We start from the raw sequence: 27,371 nt of genomic DNA on the forward strand, positions 1-27,371 counted from the left end.
TGAAAAATAATATCAGCTGGTTCAACTAATGGCCTATAAAAAGGTGTCTCTTTACCAAAGTGCCACACAAGAAACAGCTCATGATGGGTAAAACCAGTAAGCCGTCTCAAGACCTTTGTAACCTTATTGTTGAAAAACATACTGATGGCATTGGTTAGAGAAAAAGTTTTAAATTACTGAAGATTCCAGTGAGCACTGTTGGGTATATAATCTGGAAGTGGAAATAACCTGCAGTAACCTTCGCTCCACTGTACCGGTGCATGACTAATGTATCCTCACCCATCCCTTGTAGACTGTGAGCCCTTCCAGGCAGGGTCCCCTCTCCTCCTGTACCAGTCAGTGACTTGTATTGTTCACGATTATTGCACTTGTTTTTTTTTATGAATACTCATTTTCACATGTAAAACTCCATGGAATAAATGGCGCTATAATAATAACAAATAATAATTTTAACATAAACCGGCCACGACCATGTGCTCCCCTCAAGATTTCAGACAGAGGATTGAAAAGAATTATCAGAAGAGTTGTTCAAGATCCAAGGACCACCTGTGGAGAGCTACAGAAAGACCTGGAAACAGAATGCACAATTGTTTCAAAGAAAACAATAAGTAATGCATTCTACTTCCATTGCCTGTATGCATGCTCACCACACAAGACTCCATGGCTGGACAAAATGCATGTTCAAGAGTGTTTAACCCCTTAAGCCCCGCGGGTGGTTTGCACGTTAATGACCGGGCCAATTTTTACAATTCTGACCACTGTCACTTGATGAGGTAATTACTCTGGAACGCTTAAACGGATTCCCCTGATTCTGAGATTGTTTTTTCGTGACATATTGTACTTCATGATTGTGGAAAAATTTCTTCGATATCACTTGCGTTTATTTGTGAAAAAAACGGAAATTTGGCGAAAATTTTGAAAATTTTGCAATTTTCAAAATTTGAATTTTTAAGCCCTGAAATCAGAGCGATATGTCACACAAAAGAGTTAATAAATAATATTTCCCACATGTCTACTTTACATCAGCACAATTTTGGAACCAACATTTTTTTTTGTTAGGGAGCTATAAGGGTTAAAAGTTGACCAGCGATTTCTCATTTTTCCAACAAAATTTACAAAACCATTTTTTTAGGGACCACATCACATTTGAAGTCACTTGGAGAGGTCTTTTTGACAGAAAATACCCAAAAGTGACACCATTCTAAAAACTGCACCCCTCAAGGTGCTCAAAACCACATTCAAGAACTTTATTAACCCTTCAGGTGCTTCACAGGAATTTTTTGAATGTGGAAGAAAAAAATGAACATTTAACTTTTTTCACAAAAATGTTACTTTAGACCCAATTTTTTTTTATTTTCACAGGGGTAACAAGAAAAAATGGACCCCAAAATTTGTTGTGCAATTTCCCCTGGGCACGCAGATACCCAATATTTGGGGAAAAAACACTGTTTGGGCGCACGGCAGGGCTCGGAAGGGAAGGAGCGCCATTTGACTTTTTGATTGCAAAATTTGCTTGAATAATTAGCGGACACCACATTGCGTTTGGAGAGCCCCTGTGTGCCCAAACTTTGGAGCTCCCCCACAAGTGACCCCATTTTGGAAACTAGACCCCCCAAGGCACCTTTCTAGATGCATAGTGAGCACTTGGAACCCCCAGGTGCTTCACAAATTGATTCGTAAAAATGAAAAAGTGAAAAAAAAAACCACTTTTTCATTTTTACGAATCAATTTGTGAAGCACCTAGGGGTTCCAAGTGCTCACTATGCATCTAGATAGGTGCCTTGGGGGGGTCTAGTTTCCAAAATGGGGTCACTTGTGGGGGAGCTCCAATGTTTGGGCACACAGGGACTCTCTAAATGCAACATGGTATCCGATAACAAATTGAATGGAAAATCGGCTCAAATTGTTAGCGGACACCACATTGCGTTTGGAGAGCCCCTCTGTGCCCAAACTTTGGAGCTCCCCCACAAGTGACCCCATTTTGGAAACTAGACCCCCCAAGGCACCTTTCTAGATGCATAGTGAGCACTTGGAACCCCCAGGTGCTTCACAAATTGATTCGTAAAAATGAAAAAGTGAAAAAAAAACACTTTTTCATTTTTACGAATCAATTTGTGAAGCACCTAGGGGTTCCAAGTGCTCACTATGCATCTAGATAGGTGCCTTGGGGGGTCTAGTTTCCAAAATGGGGTCACTTGTGGGGGAGCTCCAATGTTTGGGCACACAGGGACTCTCTAAATGCAACATGGTATCCGCTAACAAATTGAATGGAAAATCGGCTCAAATTGTTAGCGGACACCACATTGCGTTTGGAGAGCCCCTCCGTGCCCAAACTTTGGAGCTCCCCCACAAGTGACCCCATTTTGGAAACTAGACCCCCCAAGGCACCTTTCTAGATGCATAGTGAGCATTTGGAACCCCCAGGTGCTTCACAAATTGATTCGTAAAAATGAAAAAGTGAAACAAAAAACACTTTTTCATTTTTATGAATCAATTTGTGAAACACCTGGGGTTCCAAGTGCTCACTATGCATCTAGATAGGTGCCTTGGGGGGTCTAGTTTCCAAAATGGGGTCACTTGTGGGGGATCTCCAATGTTTGGGCACATAGGGACTCTCCAAATGCAACATGATATCCGCTAACAAATTGAGCCGACAATTTGTTAGCGGATATCATGTTGCATTTGGAGAGTCCCTGTGTGCCCATACATTGGAGCTCCCCCACAAGTGACCCCATTTTGGAAACTAGACCCCCCAAGGCACCTATCTAGATTCATAGTGAGCACTTGGAACCCCAGGTGCTTCACAAATTGATTCATAAAAATGAAAAAGTGTTTTTTTTTTCACTTTTTCATTTTTACGAATCAATTTGTGAAGCACCTGGGGGTTCCAAGTGCTCACTATGCATCTAGATAGGTGCCTTGGGGGGTCTAGTTTCCAAAATGGGGTCACTTGTGGGGGAGCTCCAATGTTTGGGCACACAGGGGCTCTCCAAACGCAACATGGCGTCCGCTAACAATTTGAGCCGATTTTCCATTCAATTTGTTAGCGGACACCATGTCGCGTTTGGAGAGCCCGTGATGTGCCTAAACAGTGGAGCTCCCCCACAAGTGTCCCCATTTTGGAAACTATACCCCTCAAGGATTTTATTAAGGTGTATAGTGAACATTTTGAACCCAGAGGTACGGCACAGAATTTGTTTACATTAGGTCATCATATTGAATAAGTTGTCATTATTCTTGAGCGCAAGTGCTCGCTACTTGAGTTTGCATCGGGTACTCAGGTATGCACCATGTACAGCGTGTGCTCGAGTGACATGCTCGAGTCCCTGCTCCGCATGTTTCACGGTTATTAGACACCCAAAAAAAACATGCGGGGATCGCTCGTGCATGGCAGGCAATCCCCGTAAAGTTTTTTGGCCGCGAAGCATATGGGGCAGAGACTCGAGCATGTCACTCAAATACCCACGATACTCAATGCATACCAGAGCACCCGATGCAAACTCAAGTAGCGAGCACTTGCTCTCAACACTAGTCGCCATATCGTCATCTTTTTTTCTTACTTTTGAAAAAAATCCCAACCCCAGCCCTAACCCTAGCACAACCCTAGCCCTAGCACAACCCTAGCCCCAGCACAACCCTAGCCCCAGCACAACCCTAGCCCCAGCACAACCCTAGCCCCAGCACAACCCTAGCCCCAGCACAACCCTAGCCCCAAACCCAGCCCTAACCCTAGCCCAATCCTAACCCAAGAGTTTATTTTTGACGCCGTTCCTCATGCGGTATAAGTGATTAGATGACCTTATTCTTCGGGTCGGTGAGACTACAGCGATACCAGAATCATATGGGGTTTTTATGACTGACAGCTGTCACACACTAAAAGATGCATTTTTTGTAAAATCTAGTTTTTGCATCGCCATATTTTGAGAGCTATAATTTTTCCAGATTTTGGCAGACAGTCATGTGACGGCTCGTTTTTTGCGGGATGACTTGACGTTGTTATTGGTGCCATTTTCAGGCACGTGACATTTTTTGATCGCTTTCTATTCCGATTTTTGGGAGGCAGAATAAACAAAAACCAACAATTCAGGAATTGTTTTTTTTTTTATTTTTTTATTCTGTTCCGCGTGTGGTAAAATTGATGAGGTAGCTTTATTCTTCGGGTCAGTACGTTTACAGCGGTACCACATTTGTATCATTTTTCTATGTTTTGGTGCTTATACACAATAAAAGCTATTTTATAGAAAAAAATATTTTTTAGCATCGCTTTATTCTGAGAGCTATAACTTTTATATTTTTCGGCTGATGGAGCTGTATGGCAGCTTGTTTTTTGCGGGACGAGATGACGTTTTCAGCGGTATCATTTTTATTTATATGCGTCTTTTTGATCGCGTGTTATTCCACTTTTTGTTTGGCGGTATGGTGATAAAGCATTGTTTTTTGCTTCGTTTTTTTTTTTTTTTTTTTTACCGTGTTCACTGAAGGGGTTAACTAGTGCAACAGTTTTATAGGTCAGGTTGTTCCGGACGCGGCGATACCAAATATGTGTACTTTTATTGTTTTTTTTATAATAATATTTATTGATGGGTACATTATATTTTTATTTTTGATGTATTATTTTTTTTATTTTTTTATTATATTTTTGCACATTTTTTTTTTTTTTCCACTTTCACACAGTTTATACACTTTATTACTTTGTCCCACTCTGGGACTTTCACTTTTTTTTTTCTGATCGCCTGCATGGCACAGGAATGAAGCACCATCCCTATGCCATGAAGGCTGTCAGAAGTGCACAGTGTGAAGATTGCTTGGAGATGCACTGCGCATGCCCAAGCAATCTTCCTGCTCTCTGGTGACCCGGATGTTGTCATGACGACATCGGGTCGTCATGGCAACACCCGGGAAGCCTTTGCAGACTGCGCTGGAAGCCGGAAGAGGAGGTGAGTATCGCCGATCACCTCCCCTTGCCCCCGCAATGCCGCGATCGACTTCGATCGCAGCATCGCGGGGGTTAATGTGCTGGGAGCGGTGCAGGACCGCTCCCTGCACATAGTACCGGGTGTCAGCTGTGACAATCAGCTGACACCCGGTGGCGATCGCGCCCGCACAGCCTGTGTGCGAGCGCGATCGCCATGACGTACTAATACGGGTCTGGCTCTTAAGTCCCAGGGCACAGACGCGTATTAGTACGTCAGATGTTATTAAGGGGTTAAAGTTTGTTCAACAACATTTAGACAAGACTGTGAAATACTGGGAGAATATAGTCTGGTCAGATGAGACCAAAATTAAACTCTTTGAATGCCATAATACACACCATGTTTGGAGGCCAAAAGGCAATGCATATCACCCCAAAAACACTGTACCAAGAGTGGAGTTTGGAACATCATGGTGTGGGGCTGTTTTTCAGCATATGTCAGTGCAAACTTCACATGACTGAAGGAAGGATAGTTGGACAAATGTACCGAGACATTCTTGCTAAAAATATGCAGCCATCTACCAGGAAGATGAAATGAGGGTGGACATTTCAGCACGACAATGATCCCAAACACACAGCCAAAGAAATTCTCAGTTGGTTTCAGAGAAGGAAAATAAATCTGCTAGAATGGCCCAGCCATCCAATAGAAAATTTATGGAAGGAACTAAAGCTCAGAGTTCATAGAAGGAGCCCACAGGACCTTCAGGATTTGTATGGAAGAATGGGCCAAAACCACACCTGAGCAATGTATGTGACTGGTTTCTTCATTCAGGATGTGTCTTAAAGCTGTTATCACCAATAAAGGCTTTTGTACGAAGTATTAATTAAAATTCTGTATGTGTGTTCAATACTTTTTCCTGGTCTCATTTCTCATTATTACACATTACTTAATATATGGACATCTATGGTTTGATTTGTTTGCCTGTGTGGATTTGATGGGTTGTTACATATGGTGAGAATTTCATGTCAATAGCACCTTTAGAAATATATTTACTTAGAAAATTGGTGACATGTTCAATACTTATTTCACCCACTGTATATACCTGCACAAACAGTTAAATGTTATCACTTAATTATGAAAGTACTAATCTTCTATTAGTGCCGATTATAGTTTAGAACTACCTAGAAAAATCTAAAGCCGGGCATACACATTAAGTGGATGCTTTAGTCGATAGTTTGGCTGACATCCATCTTTACCATACACAGAAGCACTCATTCCGCCTATGTTCCCTATGAGAAAGCCACCGTCTGACATCTCTTCTGGAGAACAATATTATCGTCAGTCAGAGATCTGACATGCCTGATCGACATCTTCCTAAATGATCAGTTGTCGGGCGCCCCCATACACATTAGACTGTTGATCCAATCTGTCAATATTGGCAGGTTTGGCTTACAGTGTAATGTGTATGGGGGACTTATCACTGGAGTTTTATCTTCCTTTCACTTTCAGGGTTGATTAAACTTTGCTTGGTTATTGCAGGTCAGGCAAGATTCCTACAGTGTTTCCGTAAGGTGACAATAAGTAAGTTACAAATTGTGCTTATAAAATGAGTACATGCTATATGACAAATTTATTGTGTTTGCGACTCTTTTTGCATCAATCCCAACAGTTTTGAAAAGTGTATAAAAATCTGCAAGGCTGAAAATGTTGTGAAGTGTTAAATATGTGGATAAATTAATATTATTGTATACGTACATCAACCATAAGGTGCCTTACATGCCCGGCATGTTACTGCTTTGCTCAAGCCACATGGGCCACTGCCATTTTTAAACATTTATTGCAAATTGCACTTTTTACCATAAATTGTACATAAATGCATGCATCTTTAACAGTATTCTTGATACCCCCTCCATGCTTTAGGCAGGTCTTGTAATCTGTAAAGCTAAGCTCTGTGGGTCTGAGGACGGGCAGAGGTCACGTCGATGTGATGAGTGCTTATAGCTGGTAAGTAAAAAGTGTACAGAATGGAGAAGATAAAATAAATGTCACTGTACAGTCATCTCGACATTAAAAGATCCATATCTTATTGTTGTTGGGTACTGTATGTCCTCATTATATAACATTGACTTTTGATGACAAGAACAGATTTATCGACACTTTGACAAGATGGATGGTAAGTAGGAATTTGCACAATGTCTGAGACCTATTCTGTGCACAGATCAAGATAAAAATCATTACTAAAGAAATATAACACAGCTGCAAGCTCGGCAGGCGAGCAGCAAGCCACCTTTCTGTTGCATCAAGTGCCCTATGTTCATCTATCAGCACAATCAGTAGTAAAACTGCATGTTAAAAGGATGAATTTCACTGATTTGATTTATCATTTTAAAGGAACAGTTTAGTTTTCTTCTCCCACTAGATTCCTACATCTATAAATAACAGCAGTGATCAATCACAAAAAAGCATCAAAATAAAACAGATTGCCAGCTTCCAAAAGTATCAGGCTATAGCTCCTATTAATCTATATAGAGAAGAGTGGGGGAAGAAAAGAGAGGAGCACTCAGCACACAGAGATAAGGCAGATTGTGCTGCAGCAAAGTTATTTCACTCCAGAGCTGGATTCACAGCCACACAGCTCAGTACCGCTTAATAATGTCCCCTATGCCTATGCTACTAATGCTTCCGTCAGAGTGCTGCAGAAAAGGAGCAGGAATCCCTCTGCCTGTGTACTGTGTATAGGATGAAGAGATGTAGTTTAGGTGGTGCTCAGGTGGTAAAATAAAAGGTGGTGTGTGAAGAGTTTTCACCTCTGCTATGGGAGACAGCACCAGAAAAGAACTCTCTTAGGGAAGGAGCGGATTAACAACTGATAGACGAGATGGGGAGGTGTTGGTGCGGTACCCGATAAAAATATACAATGCTCAGCAAACTATAAGTTACCTTTATTGGAAGTCACCAGTACAATGGACACAAACCGGTTTTCGGCTAAATATTGGAGCCTATAATTCGCTGAGTATTGTACCTTTTTATCAGGTAGAGCACCAACACCTCGCCGTTTATTCTACTGTGTATGGAAGACTTCTTAGCAGATAGTCCTCACTCACTAATTAAAAACCTATTGGAGGTAGAAAACTGGAGCTAGAACCTGCACAGGGGAAAACTAATGAAAATCTCACATATATAATTCACAAAATGTCCAGAGATAGTGTTATTCTTCATGCCCACATACAAAAGCTTATTCTGACTAATAGGCACACTTCACTAAGCCCATACACATACAGAATCTACCGGCTGAGATTTTTTAGGCAATAGCTATTCTTCACCACTTGCTGAAATCTAATGCACCTGATCTTTTTTTACCCCAGTTTTTGCTGTCAGGGAGGCTTTGGGACACAATAATATTAGTTTGGCTAATCCTGCTGAAATTGGAGAGATCAGACAACCTACACCTAATGTGTATGGGCACAGGCAGCTAGCAGGTCAGGAAGGTGCAACTTACCCCTAGTAAAATGTATTGATATGTTTTATGTAATCACAGTCTACTGATTTATGGGAATATCATATTAGGCACGCTTGGAGACAGATACATCAATCTGCATATTGTCGATTAACAGTGTAATCTGGTAAATGACATACTGTGTACACGCAGCAAGACTTTTATATTATAGGGCTAAATAAAGTACTATTTATGGAAACGACAAAAGAAATACTGCTCATAGGGAGATAGCATGTACGAGAAGTGAGACAAGAAGCACTAATAGTGAAGGCTTTATTGCACAGATTTACAGGAGATCACAGACAGACATGATTATTACAGTCTTAGGTAAGGTATACACCATGCAGTATCTCACACGCTGTGTCTACACTAACCACCTATATGGCCAGGAGGACAAGAATATTCCTTTGTAACAGACTACGGTAAATAAGATGTTACCCTAGTTATAATAGATACCTCCGACCCCAATGTATTCTGCACTTCTACTCATGCCTCCTCAACATTAAAAGAGATTTTCTAATGTCTGACCCCATCGTACAGTAATGTTCAGCAATTATAATCCTAGTTCATTATGTACTGTCCAAGCGCTCCGCTATATTGTGAGATCTTCTGCTGCAGCACCATTGTGGTCAGGAAACTGATGACTGTATTTACATCATTAAAAACAGAAAACTCCTAAAGCACAGTGACCAGCGGGTCCTCATGTACTTATGGCAGGACCGATGGGTTATGTGCAAAGTAAACAAGCATTTCACACAACAAATATCTACTCCCTGCGGTAAGTCACCTCACAGGGAGGTCAGTGCCTTACATACAGGTCCTCCAGCGCTCGTGACCATTCATCCTGCTACTTCTTCACAGGTGACACAAGTGGAGCGTCCTACAGGTCATGTAGCACCTCGAGCACTACAGATATAGACCAGGCTTGTGTCTCACAGCTGAACGGACAGTACTGACCATTCTCATTGGTGAGTTCTGGAAGACCTTTCCAGGAGGATCTGGAAAAGGGAAAGAAAGCAACATTACTAAAGCAGAAGACACGTCATGTACCACCACAGTTATCTAGAAGCGAGTGGCTGAGCGTGATTACGCTCCTCCAGATTACAGTATTAATACACATGTTCACAATGGTGCCTACATACAAGCATAAGATGAATGGCTTTGTGAATACAGGTTATTATACTGTATATGCCCTGATGAATGCTGCTAAGCCGAAACGCACGTCGGGGTGTGCGCCATCGAGGAGTGGGTCTATAATAATCAGATTATATATGCCACCCTTTGACCTATAATAGTTATCGCTGATGCACTTCTTTGAGGATTTGGGTTTGTTACATAAAATACAGAGCTGCTAACAACGCACTTTTAGATCAATAGTAAGCAATTCATCTGCCACATGGTAAAGCAGATAGATCCTGATCACTACAGCACCAGCTCCTCATTCTGTATATTTTGCTCCTAGAAATTGGATGATCAACTCTTTTGTTTAAATACTACATAGGCACTTGCACTTTATTGTATTAATTTTATACTTATTAGCATCATGGAATTTTCATTAGATGTATATATATTTATATATTATGTTATATCAGATTGATGGTGACTCAGCTCCCTTATCCCACTTATATTGTACACTCCTATCTGGCGTCCCCTTACAGCTTTTACTTTAAATATCCCTTGTGTTTGTAATCCATGTTCACATCTGATTTTAAACTTTAATAAAGTTTAATATATTCTATGTGATAACAATTGGACTGTTTGTGTCGAAGTTTTCCTTTTTTTCTTTTATATGCTGCTCTTGTATCGTACCTCAGAGCTGTAATCACTAATCTATTAGCTGTGACAATAAGCTTCTTAACAAATACACCCATATCTGAGCTATACCGTATGGCAGCCAGCCATTCATCCATCAGATTACAGTCAAAATGAGACCGCACCCCAGAATGCACATTCTGCAAGTCACTGAGCCAAGAATGGAGGTTTGCTGATCTATAAATGTAGCTTTAGCCATAATGCAGACTAACCATCTGTATCTGATAGGATTCGCTCCTAATTCTGGCAAGAATACCACTGTGCAAATATGGACCTTTAATAAGGTGAATGCAGCCGCACTTGCTCCTGGTACAAGATAAGTACGGTAACGCAGTGTACAATGTTTACAAAGTTGCTCATTTTCTCAATAAAATGGATTAAGGTGTTAATGATATTAAAAGGTTTAACCTAAGGTCCCCGTACATCAGGGATGTCAAACTCAAACACACAGAGGGCCAGAATTAAAATCTTGGACAAAGTCGCGGGCCACTCAGTATACAGTATAACAGCCCCATACAGAATAATGACCCCACATAGTCCTCTATACAGAATAATGGCCCCACATAGTCCTCTATACAGAATAATGGGCTCCACATAGTCCTCTATACAGAATAATGGCCCCACATAGTCCTCTATACAGAATAATGGCCCCACATAGTCCTCCATACAGAATAATGGCCCCACATAGTCCTCCATACAGAATAATAGTCCTCCATATAGAATAATGGGCCCCACAGAGTTGTCCATACAGAATAATGGGCCCCACAGAGTCCTCCATACAGAATAATAGTCCTCCATACAGAATAATGGGCCCCACAGAGTCCTCCATACAGAATAATGGCCACACATAGTTCTCCATACAGAATAATGGACCCCACATAGTCCTCCATACAGAATAATGGTCCCACACAGTCCTCCATACAGAATAATGGTCCCACATAGTCCTCCATACAGAATAATGATCCCACATAGTCCTCCATACAGAATAATGGGCCACATACTCCTCCATACAGAATAATGGCCCCACACAGTCCTCCATACAGAATAATGGCCCCACATAGTCCTCCATACAGAATAATGGCCCCACATAATCCTCCATACAGTATAATGGCCCCACATAATCCTCCATACAGTATAATGGCCCCACATAATCCTCCATACAGTATAATGGCCCCACATAGCTTTCCATACAGTATAATGGCCCCACATAGTCGTCCATACAGTATAATGGCCCCACATAGTCGTCCATACAGAATAATGGCCCCACATAGTCGTCCATACAGTATAATGGCCCCACATAGTCCTCCATACAGAATAATGGCCCCACACAGTCTTCCATACAGAATAATGTCCCCATATAAGGGTGGTGGTTCTGGTGTCGCGGGCCAAATATAATCACCCTGCCGGGCAAGAGTTTGACATTTATGCCATACATGTTGGATGAAAGTCAGCGGAGCCCTGTGTCAGGATGGGCCAACCATCTAATGTGCATGGAGACTCCCTGACTGATGACGACGTTGGAGGAGAGAAGGATTCGGCTGTTGAATTTCATAAACTGATCCTTGTATTCTGCAGGAAATAATCTGCTGCTTTCCTATACAGGACACAAGAACGCTGGGCTGGGCCGAGCACTCCTGTGCATGGAGATGGAAGAGATAGCTATATAATGCCTCATTTGGGCAAATAGTCATTATGGAGGTTGACGTCTGCTGGAGAATCGTCCTCTATGAGCTGGAGTATCACTAAGTAGTAATGGATCCAGCCCATCCATAAATGACATGGGTGGCTATTGATTCAGAAGATATAAATTAACATTTCCCAGGGGGAAAACACTTTTGGCCACAACCTCGGCTTATAACAACAGCTGAGCACCGCACATTTCATAAGCTTGACTTCTGGTAATTAGTTAACCACTAAGCCGGCTTTAGGGAGTCGTCTTCTTGATCTAAACAGTTAAGATCATTTAAAGGGAATCTGTCACCAGGTTTTTGCCACCCTATCTGACAGCTGCATGATGTAGGGGCAGAGAATCCGATTCCAGCAGTGTCACTTACTGGGCTGCTTGTTGCAGTATTGATACAATCCCTGTTTTCTCTGCGGCAGATCTCCCAATTCTCTGAATCCTGAGCTCTGTATAACCCTGCCAACACCACTTGATTGGCAGCTTTCTGTGTACACTGTGCATAGGCAGAAAGCTGCCAATCAGTAGGTATACAGAGCTAATGAATATGAAGAACTACCTGGCAGCAGGTTTACTAGTCCTCTAGTGATAATCTACTGCTGATAAAACGCTGATTTTATTGAAACTACAACAAGCAGCTAAAAAAGTGACACGCCACTGGAATCAGGGTGCTGCTCTCAGATTAGCTGGCAAAAAACCTAGTGACAGATTGCCTTTAAAAGGTTCTGCCAAATATATTTTTATTCCATTTTCCGCTGCTTATGTCACAGGTTGGACCACAAAGAACATTTTCACCTTGGATGGTTGGGTGAGTGGAGAAATGACCAGACGATGGTGCTGGTGAAGAGGTAAAGAATGAGGCATGTGAACAGCGTCCTATATGCCATTATAAGTGTGTCCTCACCTCTCCAGATGTGTGTAGTGACGAGACAGTACATTCTTCACTAACACCACTGTTTTCTGGTACGCCTCCTGGTCTATCTTCTTGGCGAAGTGCAGCTTGGCACGCAGGAAGTACCCAATGGGCCAGAGCCATTCCTGGAAAACAGAGCAGACTTACTGTCAAGATCTGGCTCAGCACAGACAGGGATTTAGGAGAAAAAAGGAGAAGCAGCCTTACTGGTCCCTGGTGGTAATTAAATCCTTTTGCAATATTATAATTGTCACTATCCAGAGCATTGTCATATACTCCGCAGTAAACCATGTCACTAGAAAAGGCAAAGGAAACATTAATTAGTCTTCATGCAGACAGTGCAGGGGTTACATAACGACAGCCCGACACATGATTACCGCCAACAAGGAAGGCCTCCGAGACCCTGCAGCGTTGTACCCCAGAGAGGTGGGCACTGGGTGCCGCTATATAGTGCCCAGGATCAGGGTAGTGTAAGAGACCTATGGTAACTCTGTTGGAAAGCTTTGTATCTCTGCAAACATCTATCGTCAGATAAAATGCATTGTGATGTAGGTGTGACAGGGTGAGGTCTGTGAATGGCGGCTCGCGTGACACTTATGAAGGGCACAGTTCTGTCCTCGCTGTCAGTCAGACCTGGCGCAGAGCTTAATACTGTAGCGTAAAGCGAGGGCTTCTCATAAACGTCTGATTAAAAGGTGAAATTGCTTCATTGTTAAAAGCAGAAAATAAAACATGAGTTCTGCACTCGGGGTGCAGGAACTTTGTAAAGTCGCCTTGAAGTTAGGAAAATTAGATCTATTTAGTCTGTGTTCACATCTCTGTATTTTGTAAGAACCCAAGAGAATACAGCAAAGCCAGCAATAATGACCACTAAGCCGGCACCTACCATCTGCTCACAGGTGATTCTCACACATGGGCTTTGCTACTATTGGCTTTTATGTGATAAGGGATTCCCGATCTTAAATTAGGATTAGAAGTAATAAGAGCACATTCATATAGATCTGCGCTGCCTTGTGCAACCAATCACACCATAAGCATTATAGTTCTTAAAGGGGACCTGTAATGTCTCCAAACGCCATTTACCTGCAAAAATAGGGTTAATCTGCAGGTTAATAGCACTCTAAAGCTGTTGGGCCAACGCACTGAAAGCCCAGTTACCGGGGGAAAGTAACTTTATTCCTCTGGGTAGCCTCCAGCTTTCAGTCATCGAGGTGCGACCAGCGCATCTTCAGTCACTGCTTAATATAAAGTGAGCGGAGGCTGTAACCACATCCTGGCACATTGAATATCAGTGCAGAGCTGGATGTCAGTCAGTGTCAGGGGTTAATTACAGCAACTGCTCACTATATATTGAGTGGTGACTGAAGCCGCACCAGGCTTGCCGCTATGACTGAAAGACAGAGGCTGCCAGTAGGAATAAGTAGATTTTTGTTAATCACCATAAAATCTGTGTCTCGTACTCTCATTGGGGAACACAGAACCATGGGATGGTCTGCTGCCATCTATTATTATATTTATTATTACACTATTATTATAACTATTATTAACTATTATTATTATAGTATTATTAATACACTATTATTATATTTAATTACAATTGGCTCCTCCCCAGCAGCCTATACCTCGCCAGCTGGAGTCAGACTTCCTCAGTTTTGTGAGAAAGCAGTAGGAGGAGAAAAGAAATGAATTAAGGCAAAAAGAAACATAACTGCACGCCCAACCGGGCAACCAAGGGAGGGAGCTGCGTCTCCTAATGAAGACTACAAGAAACAGATTTTACGGTGGAGTACCAAAAATCCACTTTTCTCGTTCATCTCATTGGGGGAAACAGAACCATGTGACGTCTTAAAGCTGTCCCTAGGGTGGGAAAGAATTAAATCTCATTCTGTTACCACTTAGTCTTCCGCCTTAACTTAAGTCGAAGTCTGGACTACTGCCACCAGCAGTATCTTCTTACCAAGGTTTGCATCTGCCGAGGAGAAAGTGTGGACTCTATAAAACTCAGAAAATGTATGCACCGATGCCCAAGTAGCTGCTTTACAGAGCTACAAAGGCGATGCCCGATGACGAACAGCCCAGGAAGCTCCCACCGCCTGCGTAGAGTGTGCCCTAATCCTAAATGGGGCCACCCTGGCACTAGCGCTATAGACCTGGATAATAGCAATCTTCATCCAGCAGGCAATGGTTGCTTCAGAAGTGACCTTACCCCTACAAGGGCCCTCTGGTATAATAAACAAGGAATAAGACCGCCTGAATGAGGCAGTGGCAGATAATTAGTACCTTACAGCTTTAACAATGTCAACCTGTGCAGAGCCTTCTCAATAGGATGAGACAGTGCCGGACAAAAGGAAGGTAAAATAATGTCTTCATTAAGGTGAAAACCCGAGACCACCTTCGGGAGAAAAGACAGAACTGGCCTCAAAACTACCTTATCCTGATGAAGAATAAGGTAAGGAGTGTGTCATGAAACCGCAAGCTCTGAGACCCTCCTAATAAAATATAACCTATAATGGTTATAAGGAAATCTACCTTATAAAAAAGAAAATTGTAAATAACTCTCTTAATAGGCTCAAAAGGCAGAGACTGATCTTCCAAAACAAGATTCAGATCCCAGGGATCCAGGGGAGTCCCATAGGGTGTCCTAAAGCCCGCCACCCCCTGGAGAAAAGTCTTAACCTGAAGTTTAGATGCCAAATCCCTCAAAAACAGAATAGCCAAGGCGGACACCTGACCCTTGAGGCAGTTATGTGCCAGCCATGCCTTCAAACCGGACTGTAAGAAGGAGAGTAGCGCAGGCAAGAAAAATGACAATGGAGAAGTAGTGGTAGACTCATATCAACAAAATTAAGCCTTCCAAGTGCGATGGTAGACTCACAATGAGGATGACTTCTGGGCTCTAATCATAGTCTGGATGACCGATTCATACAGACATGCTGCCCTCAAAGTTGCGGCTTCAACAGCCACACCGTTAAATTCAGCACCCTGTAAATTTGAATGGAAGAACGGACCGTGGGACAGAAGGTCCAGAAGAGCCCATGGGATATTGATAACATCCAAATACCAGGCCCCCCAAGGCCAGTCTGGAAAAACTAAGAATGACTGGAATACCCTCTGCCCTGATCTTCTTGAGAACTCTGGGTAAAGCGTTAGAGGTGGAAAGAGTTAAGGCAGAGAGAACTGAGACCAAGAGATTAGCAGGGCGTCGACTGTGATAATCTGAGGGACAGAGCACCTGGCCAAAAATTTCGCCACCTTGTCCTTGTGGTTTAGTCTTGATGCCAATAGATCAATATCCAATGTACCCCACCACCGAGAAATCTGCCTGAACACCTTCGGGTTAAGAGTCCACTCTCCTGCGGATAGCTGCTGGCGACTTAAAAAAATGTCTGCCTCTCAGTTGTCTACCCCTGGTATATGAACTGCCGAGATTAGAGGAACCTTGTCCTTTGCCCACTCCAAAATCCCTGCGACCTCCGCCATGGCAGATGGGCTTCATGTGCCTCCCTGGCAATTGATATAGGCCACTGTAGTAAATTTGTTTAATTAAACCCTGATCGGCAACCCTCGGACTAAGTGCTGCCAATGTAAAAGATCCAGATGGACAGTTCACCTGCACGTAGATTGGGAGAAGTCTCTCCTGACTCCTCCAGACTCCCTGGACTGTGAAATGACAAAAGACTGCTCCCCAGCCAGGAAGGCTGGCATCTGTGGTGAGCACCTGCCACTGAATGTGAAGAAAAGAGCGACCCTGAGTTAACAGGGGTGACGTTAACCACCACCTGAGAGACTGGCAACAGCGATGGGGCATATGAATAGGCAGATCCAGGGACTGTATTGATCTGTCCCAAGAGGCTAGAAGCGTGTCCTGTAGAGGGCTTGACCGAAATTGAGCAAACGGCACTGCATCGAATGTTGCCACCATCTTTCCTAGGGCCTTCATGCAAAATCAAATTGAATGCCTGCCCGAATGCTTAAAAGTTCTGATGGAAGACTGAAGAGATGATCTCTTCTCCCTGGAAGAAATACTCATGTCTGAACGGTGTCAAACACTATTCCCAGAAACCAAAGCTGCTGTAGACCAAAATAGACTTTGCCCTGTTGACAATCCAACCGAATCGCTCCACAGTCTGTAGAACGATCTGCAGGCTCTCTAGATTTTGAGCAAAGGATGGTGCTTTGACAAGAATATCATCCAGACAGGGGAAAACCATTATCCCTCTGGACCGCAGCAGCACCATAACTGGGGCCAGGATCTTTGTGAATACCCTGGGCATTGTGGCCAGTCCCAAAGGGAGCGCCCTGAACTGACAGTGATCTTGATTGACTGCAAAGCAAAGAAATCGCTGATGGGCTGGAAAAATTGGCACATGCAGATAAGAGTTCTGAATATCTAGAGAAGATAATTCCCCGGCTTCCATGGATGCAATCACTGATCGGAGTGACTTTATCTTGAAGCGACAAAGCCGAACCCATTTGTTCAGGTGGCTTAAATCTAAAATAGGCCACACCGAGCCATCCTTTTGGGGGATGACGAATAGGTTTGAATAAGACCCCTGAAGCGCTCTGAAGTAGGAACACCTACAAGCAGGGAAGCTATTGCCTGGTCGAAACTGACTCTCATGCTGGAAGACCTGGGAGGGCGAGAGCAAAAGAAATGATCCTAAGGTAGAGTGGTGAACTCTAGTCTGTAACCCGAAGAGATGACCTCCCTGATTTCCCCAAACCATGCCTCCTGAAAAAGAAGGAGACGGCCACTCTCCTGGGAAGAATCCCTGAGTGGGGTCCAGCCGTCAAGCATTGACCTTCTCATTGCCTCTGGACCCAGAGACCCTAGCCACTAATCCAAAAGGACGTCCGGCGGGTGTTTGTCTAAAGGTAGCTCCCCTGGGATTATTTCATAAGCTACAGGTGGGGAAAGCACCCTGCTTCCTCAGTCCAATCAGGCAATCGTTCCACAACTGTAACCAGCGTCCTAGACACCCTGGATAGTTCGGCTACATACTGAGCTAAATCACGAGCCCAGGCAAAAGGAGCCATATTTTCCTCAGATGTCATAGAGGTCCCCTGGACAGCTACCAGCAAGATAGCAGGAGAGGTACAGGCGGTACAATAGGCCACAGACTGACTGGTGGAAAACTTACTATTACAAGTTACACAAGCAAAGAAAGTGACAAGTGCAGACTGCGCTAATGGCCGTGCATGGTCATCTCTAGACTCAGACATTATGAGTGATAGAGAAAGGGCAGAAAGAAACTAGATGAGTCCACTAAACAGTGACACAAAATTGTTAGAGTGCTTAGTATCCCCCAGTAGCCAACAGTGTACCACATCTACATTGCAGGAATCTGTTCCCCCGTGGGCTTGCTATCTTACTAGGAGGAAGATGCCGAGGTGCTTCTATGCTTCACACCAATTAAAAAGTGCCGTGCCACAAGGAGGAAGAAGACGGGGCGAAAACCTGGCATGCTGCAACACCACCGCTTATAGGCTGGGAGTAACACGGTCGCCGACTGGCTGGAAACGTCCCACCTGATGATTGGCTGGAAAATTTCAGCCAACCAATTGACCAAGCGCTCCATGGCCACACGCCCTTCCGTTCTGCCAGTTTGAATTGGACCCGCATCAACAGCGACCGGTCTGCTACCACCCAGCCTGAAGAGACAGACGCCCGCAGATACACAGGTAGCTCCGCGGCAAGGTCCCACTCAGACCTGCCTAACAACGACCAGCTAAGGCCAAAGGGAGCTCAGATGGACAAGTAGAACAGCCAGCAGCAGCACCTGGCCCCTGCACAAGGACCATCCCCTTCTGTCCTCCGGAGTCATACACTGGTAACTACCACCCCAAGGAAAGGAATAGAAGGAGGGGAGGAGCGGGGAACAGGGGGGATGGAATGGCTCATGACAGGTTTATACTTACCTGTCCTGAAGATGCAGATCCTTTTAACTTCTGCCCTACACACATGCATGCTATGTGGGGCGGCGGGCAGGAGCTAGTTGGCATATGGATCTCCGCCCCAGTACCTCACTACAGATAGTGTCAAGGTACATTGGTCTGGCCACACCGACGCGAGAGGATAGGGACTAAACAATTACAGCCTCTTCTCTCCACCGCTACATGGGTGAAACAGAGTGCACAATAACACTCTGATACCCAGAGACATCTATCTGAAAAACACAAAGCAAAAATGGTTAGCGCCTAACCTAATACAGGTCTGAGACAGACCTTGCCTCCAACTGACACTACAAAGAACTGAGGGAGCCTGGCTCCAGCAGGCGAGGTATAGTCTGCTGGGGAGGAGCTAATTTTATTTAAATGCAATAATAGTGTCAGCCTCCAGGTGGCAGCAGCCTATCACATGGTTCTGTGTGCCTCAATGAGAAGAACGAGAAAAAGCTCATTTCCTCCCAGTAGCCGGGCATTCAGTACACCGGCGGAGCAGCTTTAGACCGCTAATAAGCTGAAGAATTACACCATATCTGCATGTTTATATACCGTATATTCCGGCGTATAAGACGACCTGGTGTATAAGACGACCCCCCTACTTTCCTGTTAAAATATAGAGTTTAGGATATATTCACCGTATAAGACTACCCCTTTTCCAACGCATACCAAACACCGGTAAAAATTAAAAAAAAACAGATTTGAATTTAACATGGTCCTTTTTTAATTTAAATTCTTATGACATGCAGGTATATAGCAGGAAAACTGTCACTCATAAACATATTAAAATAGGGGGGACCCCACGTCATTTTTTGGGGGGGTCCCCCATTCTAATAGCTAGTAAAGGCTAGGTATTCAGCTGGGGGCTGATATTAGTAGCCTGGGAAGCTCCGTGGTTATTACCCCCTTCCCAGGCTTCAAACATCTGCCCCAGCCGTCTGCTTAACCTCTGCTAGAGACTATAATGATGGTGGATCCCACGCCAATTTTCTTTTTAAAAAATCCTTTATTTTAACACTAAATGACAATTGAGGGGTTAATAAAGATGCAGTCCCTAAATTATTATTAATTTTGTAATTAATTTTTCCCAAAAATGTTGACGTGGGCTTCGCCATATTTTTGTGTCCAGCCAGGTACAGCAGGCAGGAACGGGCTGCCCCCAACCACCAGCTGCCTATTTGTACCTGGCCGGACACAACAATATAGGGAAGCCCTTTTTTTTTTAATTATTTCATGAAATAATTTTAAAAAAAAAGACGTGGGGCTTCGCCCTATTTTTGTGTCCAGCCAGGTACAACTAGGCAGCTGGGGGCTGGAATCTGCAGCGCAGGGAGACCCAAGCTTTCTGGCCCCCCCCCGCTGCAAATTGCAGTCCGCAGCCACCCCGGAAAATGGCGCGTTCATAGAAGCGCCATCTTCTGGTGCTGTACCCAACTCATCCAGGGCCCTGGTGCGGTGGCTCACTGGGTAATAAAGGGGTTAGGGCCAGCTTGGCATTATCAGCTGGCCCTAAGCCCGAAATTCATGGGGTCACGCCAATATTAGACATGACCACCATGAATTTCTAGTAAAGTAATTAAAAAAAACACAAACACCCAGAATAAAGTCCTTTAATTGAAATAAAGACACAATTTTTTAATGTTCTAAATTAAACCATACTTACCGCCACGCCCATTCCAGCTGAAGCCAACGATCTCCTGCAATAAAAGTAAAATAATAAAGCAACCTCATCCTTACCTCTCCATGGTTCCCAGGACCGGTCCAGCTCTGCTACATTCACATGACAGGCTGGACCGCAGCAGAACGCTGCCGTTCAGCTTGCCATGTGGCAGACACTGAGAAGCGCAGGCATGCTTGTGCTCCTCAGTGTCTGACTGTGACGGCATCCAGATGAGCCGAGATCATGTCCAATGAACTCGGCTCACCTCATGCACGTCACTGACAGCGTGGGAAAATTCTCCTGCTCCCCGCATGCGCAGTAGAAGTTTCCCACGCTGTCAGTGACGGACGTCCAGGAGGTGAGCTGAGTTCATTGTCGGCTCATCTGGATGCCGTCACAGCGAGACACTGAGGAGCGCAAGCATGCCTGCTCTTCTCAGTGTGTGCGGGATGACAGGCTGGATGGCGGCGTTCTGCTGCGGTCCAGCCTGTCATCTCGATGTAGCAGAGCTGAAGCTGTCCTGGGAACCATGGAAAGGTAAGGATGAGGTTGCTTTATTATTTTACTTTTATTGCAGGAGATCGTTGGCTTCAGCTGGAATGGGCGTGATGGTAAGTATGGTTTAATTTAGAACAATAAAGAATTGTGTGTTTATTTCAATTAAAGGACTTTATTCTGGGTGTTTGTGTTTTTTTTAACTTTTACTATGGGGTTAGTAATGGGGGTGTCTTATAGACGCCTCTCCATTACTAACCTGGGCTTGATGTCAGCTGGCATTATAAGCTGACATCAACCCCAGCCCTATTACCCCACTGCCACCGCTACAGGGCAGCGTGGAAGAGCGAGGCTAAGTGCCATAATTGGCGCATCCTATGGATGTGCCATTTCTGGGGCGGCTGACGGCTGGTGTTTCTAGCCTGGGAGGGGGCCAATATTCATGGCACCCTTCCTGGGCTATTAATATCAGCCCCCAGCTGTCTGCCTAGCCTTTGCTAGCTATTAAATTAGGGGGGACCCCACGTCATTTTTTTTGGGGGGTCCCCCATTTTAATAGCTAGTAAAGGCTATGTATTCAGCTGGGGGCTGATATTAGTAGCCTGGGAAGCTCCGTGGGTATTACCCCCTTCCCAGGCTTCAAACATCTGCCCCAGCCGTCTGCTTAACCTCCGCTAGAGACTAAAATTAAGGGGAACCCCACGCCAATTTTTTTTTAAATAAATCCGTTATTTTAACACTAGATGACAAGTACAGTAACCAGCACTGTCACTGTACTTCATATATATGTGACTGACATGTTTCTATCTATCTAATCTATGTGTGATGCTCTATCTTTCTGTTATAAATTGTCGAGTACAGATGCTGAATTGCCGGCCGGCTTTTTTAAAGAGACGGTGCATGAAAACACTATTATTTTTTTAATAAATCCTTTACACTAAATGACAAGTACAGTAAGCAACACTGTCACTGTACTTCATATATATGTGACTGACATGTTTCTATCTATCTAATCTATGTGTGATGCTCTATTCTTTCTATTCTAAATTGTCGGGTGCCGGCTTATGCCGCTGCTGAATTGCCGGCTTTTCATATATTGTCACAGAAGCGATGCGAACTTCCCAGCTCCGGACACAGCGCAGCGCTTCTGTGACAAGTGAAAGCTGTCGGCACAGAAGTCCTGCGCTGTGTCCGGAGCTGGGAATACGCAGCGATGTGTCCGTTTCAGCACAGAAGCGCTGACTGTCTGGACCTACCGCCGCCGTATTTTAACTCCCTCCACCTTATATTAACTCCGACATGGCAGGGATACGGCCACGGCAGCTTATTAACACCCCCAGAGTATCCCCGCATGTCAATTTCTGAAAGTTCAAAAGCATTACCGGCGTATAAGACGACCCCAGACTAGACAGAAGATTTTTCAGTCTTCAAAAGTCGTCTTATACGCCGGAATATACGGTAATTTGGGGATATGACAGTTTCCTTTTAAGAACGATAATTTCTCAATAATCTTTCAATGTAAGCAGGCGGCCGGTCATCCGATGAATAAGGAAAACGCTCGTTCATCTGGTGAAATGATCTTCTGTGCAGCACAAAAGATCATCATTCTAGCATAGTCCCGTATAGACAGGACTCACATTGCGAAGACCATGGCAGCCTATGTGCAGTGAGCGAGCTATTACAGATCGCAGGCTAAACCGGCGATGAAACAACCGCCGACTGGTAAACGTTTATTGATCGGCGGTCATTCAGTTACTTCGTGTAGGTTTAATTGCAATAGAAGAATGAAGCTGCACTGAGATCGGCTGATATGGAGAAGGACAATTTTCTGCTGGAGCGTTTTGATGAATCAGGCCCATTGGGACAGACTAAGAAAATGTACTATCAGTTGTTGGCAGGGACCATATTAGCATGACTTTGGGGGATGAGTGGGTGCTCGCAATTTCAGCATTTGTCAGGTTAGATCAGTGCTATACGCTAATGATTGTAGTTGCAAAGGAGGACAAAGGTGTAAAATCAAATAATCTGCGTGGTTATGACAATTATTGAAACTTACTTCTTTTTTTCTTATCTGTGATACAAGAGAGCTAAGGTCATTAGCTTCTGGTCTTTATAGCTGCTTTAAAATTATACCTTTTTCACAATGTCAGTATCTTGTAAAATGATATAGGAACAGTCCCTGCCCTGTGCAAATATAATGTTCTTTCTTTTTTTCAATTCCCAGAAATTTCTACCTTATACATAACTTTCATAAGAGCAGGACAATGTTATACAACATTGATTGGCAGTTTTTATGCCAAAAAATGCTCTTTTTCCAATATAAGCCCATTTAATGTATGTGCTGAGATTTTCAAAATGACCTATTTCAGATGTATCGATACCAAAGGCTGCAGAACCTACCATACATTTCAATGATACATACATTTCATAAAAGAAAAGGAAATTGTGCTTGGCCATTCACTTACTCTGGATCCAGTGTTTTCATTCCCAAAGGTCCCATTAATTTCTGCTCAGCCACTTCGAGAGCTTTCCATGCTTTGGATGCTGTAAAGAGCTCTGGTGCCTGAAACAGGACCATGGAGAGGTGGTCAGTGGTCATGTGAGGACAGAGCAAAATGTCGTTTCTGATAGAAAGACCATCTTGTGTAAAGAGCATATATTTTTTATAAAATTCTAGAGATGTCATAATGACATGTTATGAGTGTTTACAGGTTATGACACCAACCAAATTTTAAACCTTAGGGGTGAAGTGTTCAGCTTGGTGCTTCTGTCCTATGTTATAAAGTTAATAAAACTTTAAGACAGCTGAGTATTTAAAGAGGTTGTGTCATTGGATTTTTTAATTCAAGCAGAGTACTTTCCCTTATCGGTGCTCTTCCAGTGATTCTAAAACAGTTTTTCTTTTTTTACTGTGACCTTCTGTTTCGAAGTTATGTCCCCTCCAACAAAGATGCAAATTTTCCCTTCAATCAACTGGGGGTGCACCACATAATTTCTGTGGGTGTGGCCATGTTTTGATTGGCCAGCATCAGAAGAGAAAAAGCAAACACCCACACAGAAGTTCTATGATACACGCCCAGTTTGTTAAAGGACAAATTTGCGAGGGGCTTAACTTTGGAACGAAGGGGCACAGAAGAAAAAGAAAAACAGTTCCAGAATTAGTGGAGCAGCGGCAATTGCAGGATGTACTCAGATTAAACGTTAAAAAATCCAGTGAATGGTCCTCTTTAAAGGGTTTTGATAAAGAACAATGATGGCATATTGACCAGATATGTACGGTAATCAATGTCTGATATGTGGAGGACTAATTACTGGGATACTCACTGATCGGAAGTGAAAAAGGAGCTGCAACATAATTTTCACACAGTGCCTGGTCCAAAGTGGTGCTGTATAGGGAAGAAGCTGAATGGTTCGTGTTTTTTTAACTTGTACATTGGCTGTCCTTTCTAGGATGGGTGCGGTACTTCTGTATAGGCTCCCAATGGTCATATAATAATGGTATAGATAATTAATATACCATCAATGTTATTGGTGCAAATGTTTGTAGACTGAAAAAATGTCATTGAAAAGAAAAGTCTCAGCCCTAATAAACACTCACCACCACCATGGCAATAGGGAAGTTTGGCCGCAGCTGGTAATCACACCAGGGACTAGATGCTCCATAGCTGTCTTTATAGATGCCACGCTTGTGAACCAGGTCTGGCCGTTGCTCATTAGGATCAGACGGGTTCTCGGAGACATAGAAGTTTCTTTCAAAGTGATTTTGTATGAGCTGATTCCACTCGCAGAACGTAAGCAATACGTCTTTCCCTGAAAATATAACAAAGAGGAATACAACATGGTAGAGTCAAAGGGTCCGAATCACTAATATATTTGAGCCTTTTTTGTGTCTAGTTTTTGCCATTTTTCACTATGCAACTTACTCTTTTTTTTTAAATGAGATTTATGTGTTTGCCTCTATTTTATATTTGCAATTGTGGGAGGGGTTTGGGGTATTCATAAGTTTTCCGCTAATTTGTCAATTCTGACTTTTTGAAAAGTTGAAAACTTTTTGAGCTAATCTACTCCAGTCCCTTCCTGGAATGATTTTTTCTATACTTGAATTTTTTGCACTACTTTTGTGACATTTTGGAGGAACATATAAGGTTTTGTGTGCTAAAAAGTTACAAAAAAGATTATAGGCATTAATAAAAAGCATTTTTGTGTTTAGTCAAAATTGATGAACCACATATGTCATTTAGAAGAATTGGGAGCGAAAAAGTCAAAAAAGAAAAAGACAAAAAAAGAAAAAAGTGATTTAAAAAAAAAACTCCCTCAAATGATAAATCAGGAATCGGGATCAAAGTGTAAAGAGAAGTGGAAAAATTGTAGATGATCTAAGACCCGAAGATGCAGTACAGACAGTACATAGCCCAATACTGCCATCACCACATATTCCCTGCTGCTGTTCCCCTGCACAGCATTATTTGTCACAACCAGAACATTAAAGGGGTTGTCTCTATTAGAAAAAATTTAGCTGCTTTCTTTCAGAAACAGCGCCACCTCTGACCATAGTTTGTGTCTGGTGTTGCAACTCACCCCTGATAAAAGTCAATGGAGCCTGGCTACAATATCATGCACAACCCATGGTCAATGGGGGGGGGGGGGGGGCTGTTTCTGAAGGAAAGCAACCATGTTTTCCTTTTTTTTTTTCCTTTAGTCAGATTTTTCTTTCTGCCCCAGGGGAGCACTCTCCCGCCACGGCCTTTGGGGGGCAGTGTGAGGTGACCTCATACTGCATTAAACACCTCCATCTCGTGTCTGCAGCACACACTCTGCAGCTGCCTGGAGCGGATGCTCTAATATGGGGGGCACAAAGATAACGAACATAAATAGTGGACAAGTGGTTGTATCTTAGGATGTAATGTACACAGGGGGTGGGGACGATAACCAGAGCAGACCGTACGCCGCCTGCAGATCTGGGAAGGGACTGCAGGAGTCCTCATAGGAGACCCCAATACTGGGGAAGGACCGCAGAGGTCCTCATAGGAGACCATGTTTTTCTAATCTTGGACAACCTTGTTAAGAATCAATTCTCTGGCTGAAGATAGGGATAGAATTCCATAGTTGTTAACATAGATCAGAAATTAAACATGTATGATTAACCTGACACTGCCTAGGTGACAAAACCAGCCAAGTATTGCAATTTTTCACGCAATGTATTATGCAGTAATGTCTCCTGCAGCTTCTCACCTTCTCTCCGGACGGTGACCCCTTTATATGGATACACACTCTTCTCATTCAGGCCACTGAGCCAGCGCACCGTAGACTTACTGAGCCCCACGATCTCAACAGCAGAACCATCCCTGAATAGGAGATTAAGAAGTGAGATGTCGCCATCTAGCGTCACAATAAAGGCAGCACAGCCTATTGCTAAAAAGCTAATTAAGACCTGCAGGCACAAAGTGAGTTGTTCACTCAGCCCTCTAACTTGTGTCATACATTTGAATAGGACCCACAATGGGTTGAAAACACGTAGGAAGAGTGTTCTCCCTTTTCAGTAACACCATTTTGTTTGGTTTTATTAATAAATTATTAAATGTGATGTAGTGTTGCTGGAATTTCCCTTTCCACTTCTGAACAGGAATCAGGGAACCAGTTTGATCCATGCAGCTTCAATGCCTCTAGGACGGTGAGCTGATCCTCTTTCGATTGTTTGTCCATTTCATATATTTTTACCTTACATTGGATTCCAACTCATCATGTGATGTCTACATCTAACCACACAGCAGCGCCAGTGTACATTGCATTGTTGGCCATGTATACCTCCAGACCTCTGCCATGCAATTCCAATATGTACAGGCGCAATAGTCTCAGGTCACACCTGCGCTTTGTTACAATGTATCGACATACAGAATGAAGAGCTGACAATCTGAAGTCTGAGACAGAAGACTGATTGTTGCAGTTATGTTAAAGAGAAGCTGTAACCTAGTTTATGCTGCCGGCATGAATCAGAGCCTGACTGCCCAATTGCAGACAGGTACGATCTACTGCAGCACTATAGAGAAAGTATAGGTAAAGTTTCGACCGATGACCATAGCCAGAGATGAGTCTAATCCTGCACTGCCCTGGCCGGCTGCTACACGCACTACTCTGGGTGCCTGACAGCTCTCTGCACTGCTCTGGCCAGTTTCTACTCGCACCACTCCGGGTGACTGGCAGGTTTCTGTATCGCCCCCGGCCGGTTTCTACCCGCACCACTCCGGGTAACTGACAGGCCTCTGCACTGCACCCGGCCGGCTTCTACGCGCACCACTCCAGGTGACTGAGAGGTCTCTACACTGCCCTAGCCGGCTTCTACCTGCACCACTCCGGGTGACTGACAGGTCTCTGCACTGCCCCTGGCCGGCTTCTACCCACACCACTCCGGGTGACTGACAGGCCTCTGCACTGCCCCGGCCGGCTTCTACCCGCAACAC

General features: G+C 43.7%; 1 protein-coding gene across 5 annotated transcripts in view; it reads right to left on the reverse strand.

Annotated features, from left to right (window-relative positions):
- Positions 1–8,665: 8,665 nt before the first annotated feature.
- Positions 8,666–27,371, reverse strand: part of AGL (amylo-alpha-1,6-glucosidase and 4-alpha-glucanotransferase) — a 162,962-nt gene continuing 144,256 nt past the window's right edge. For all 5 annotated transcript variants that reach the window (XM_073643068.1, XM_073643070.1, XM_073643067.1 and 2 more), the window contains 6 exons: positions 26,146–26,258; positions 24,512–24,723; positions 23,379–23,476; positions 13,023–13,110; positions 12,807–12,940; positions 8,666–9,407 (listed from right to left, as the gene is read on the reverse strand). In XM_073643068.1, the coding sequence (XP_073499169.1) occupies positions 9,290–9,407; positions 12,807–12,940; positions 13,023–13,110; positions 23,379–23,476; positions 24,512–24,723; positions 26,146–26,258 (763 nt within the window). In that variant the 3' untranslated portion in view covers positions 8,666–9,289. The remainder of the gene's footprint in view (positions 9,408–12,806; positions 12,941–13,022; positions 13,111–23,378; positions 23,477–24,511; positions 24,724–26,145; positions 26,259–27,371) is intronic.

The sequence above is a fragment of the Phyllobates terribilis genome, unplaced genomic scaffold (genome assembly GCF_046119375.1).
Source record: "Phyllobates terribilis strain yellow unplaced genomic scaffold, ASM4611937v1 Scaffold_8__6_contigs__length_399053987, whole genome shotgun sequence".
NCBI lineage: Eukaryota > Metazoa > Chordata > Amphibia > Anura > Dendrobatidae > Phyllobates > Phyllobates terribilis.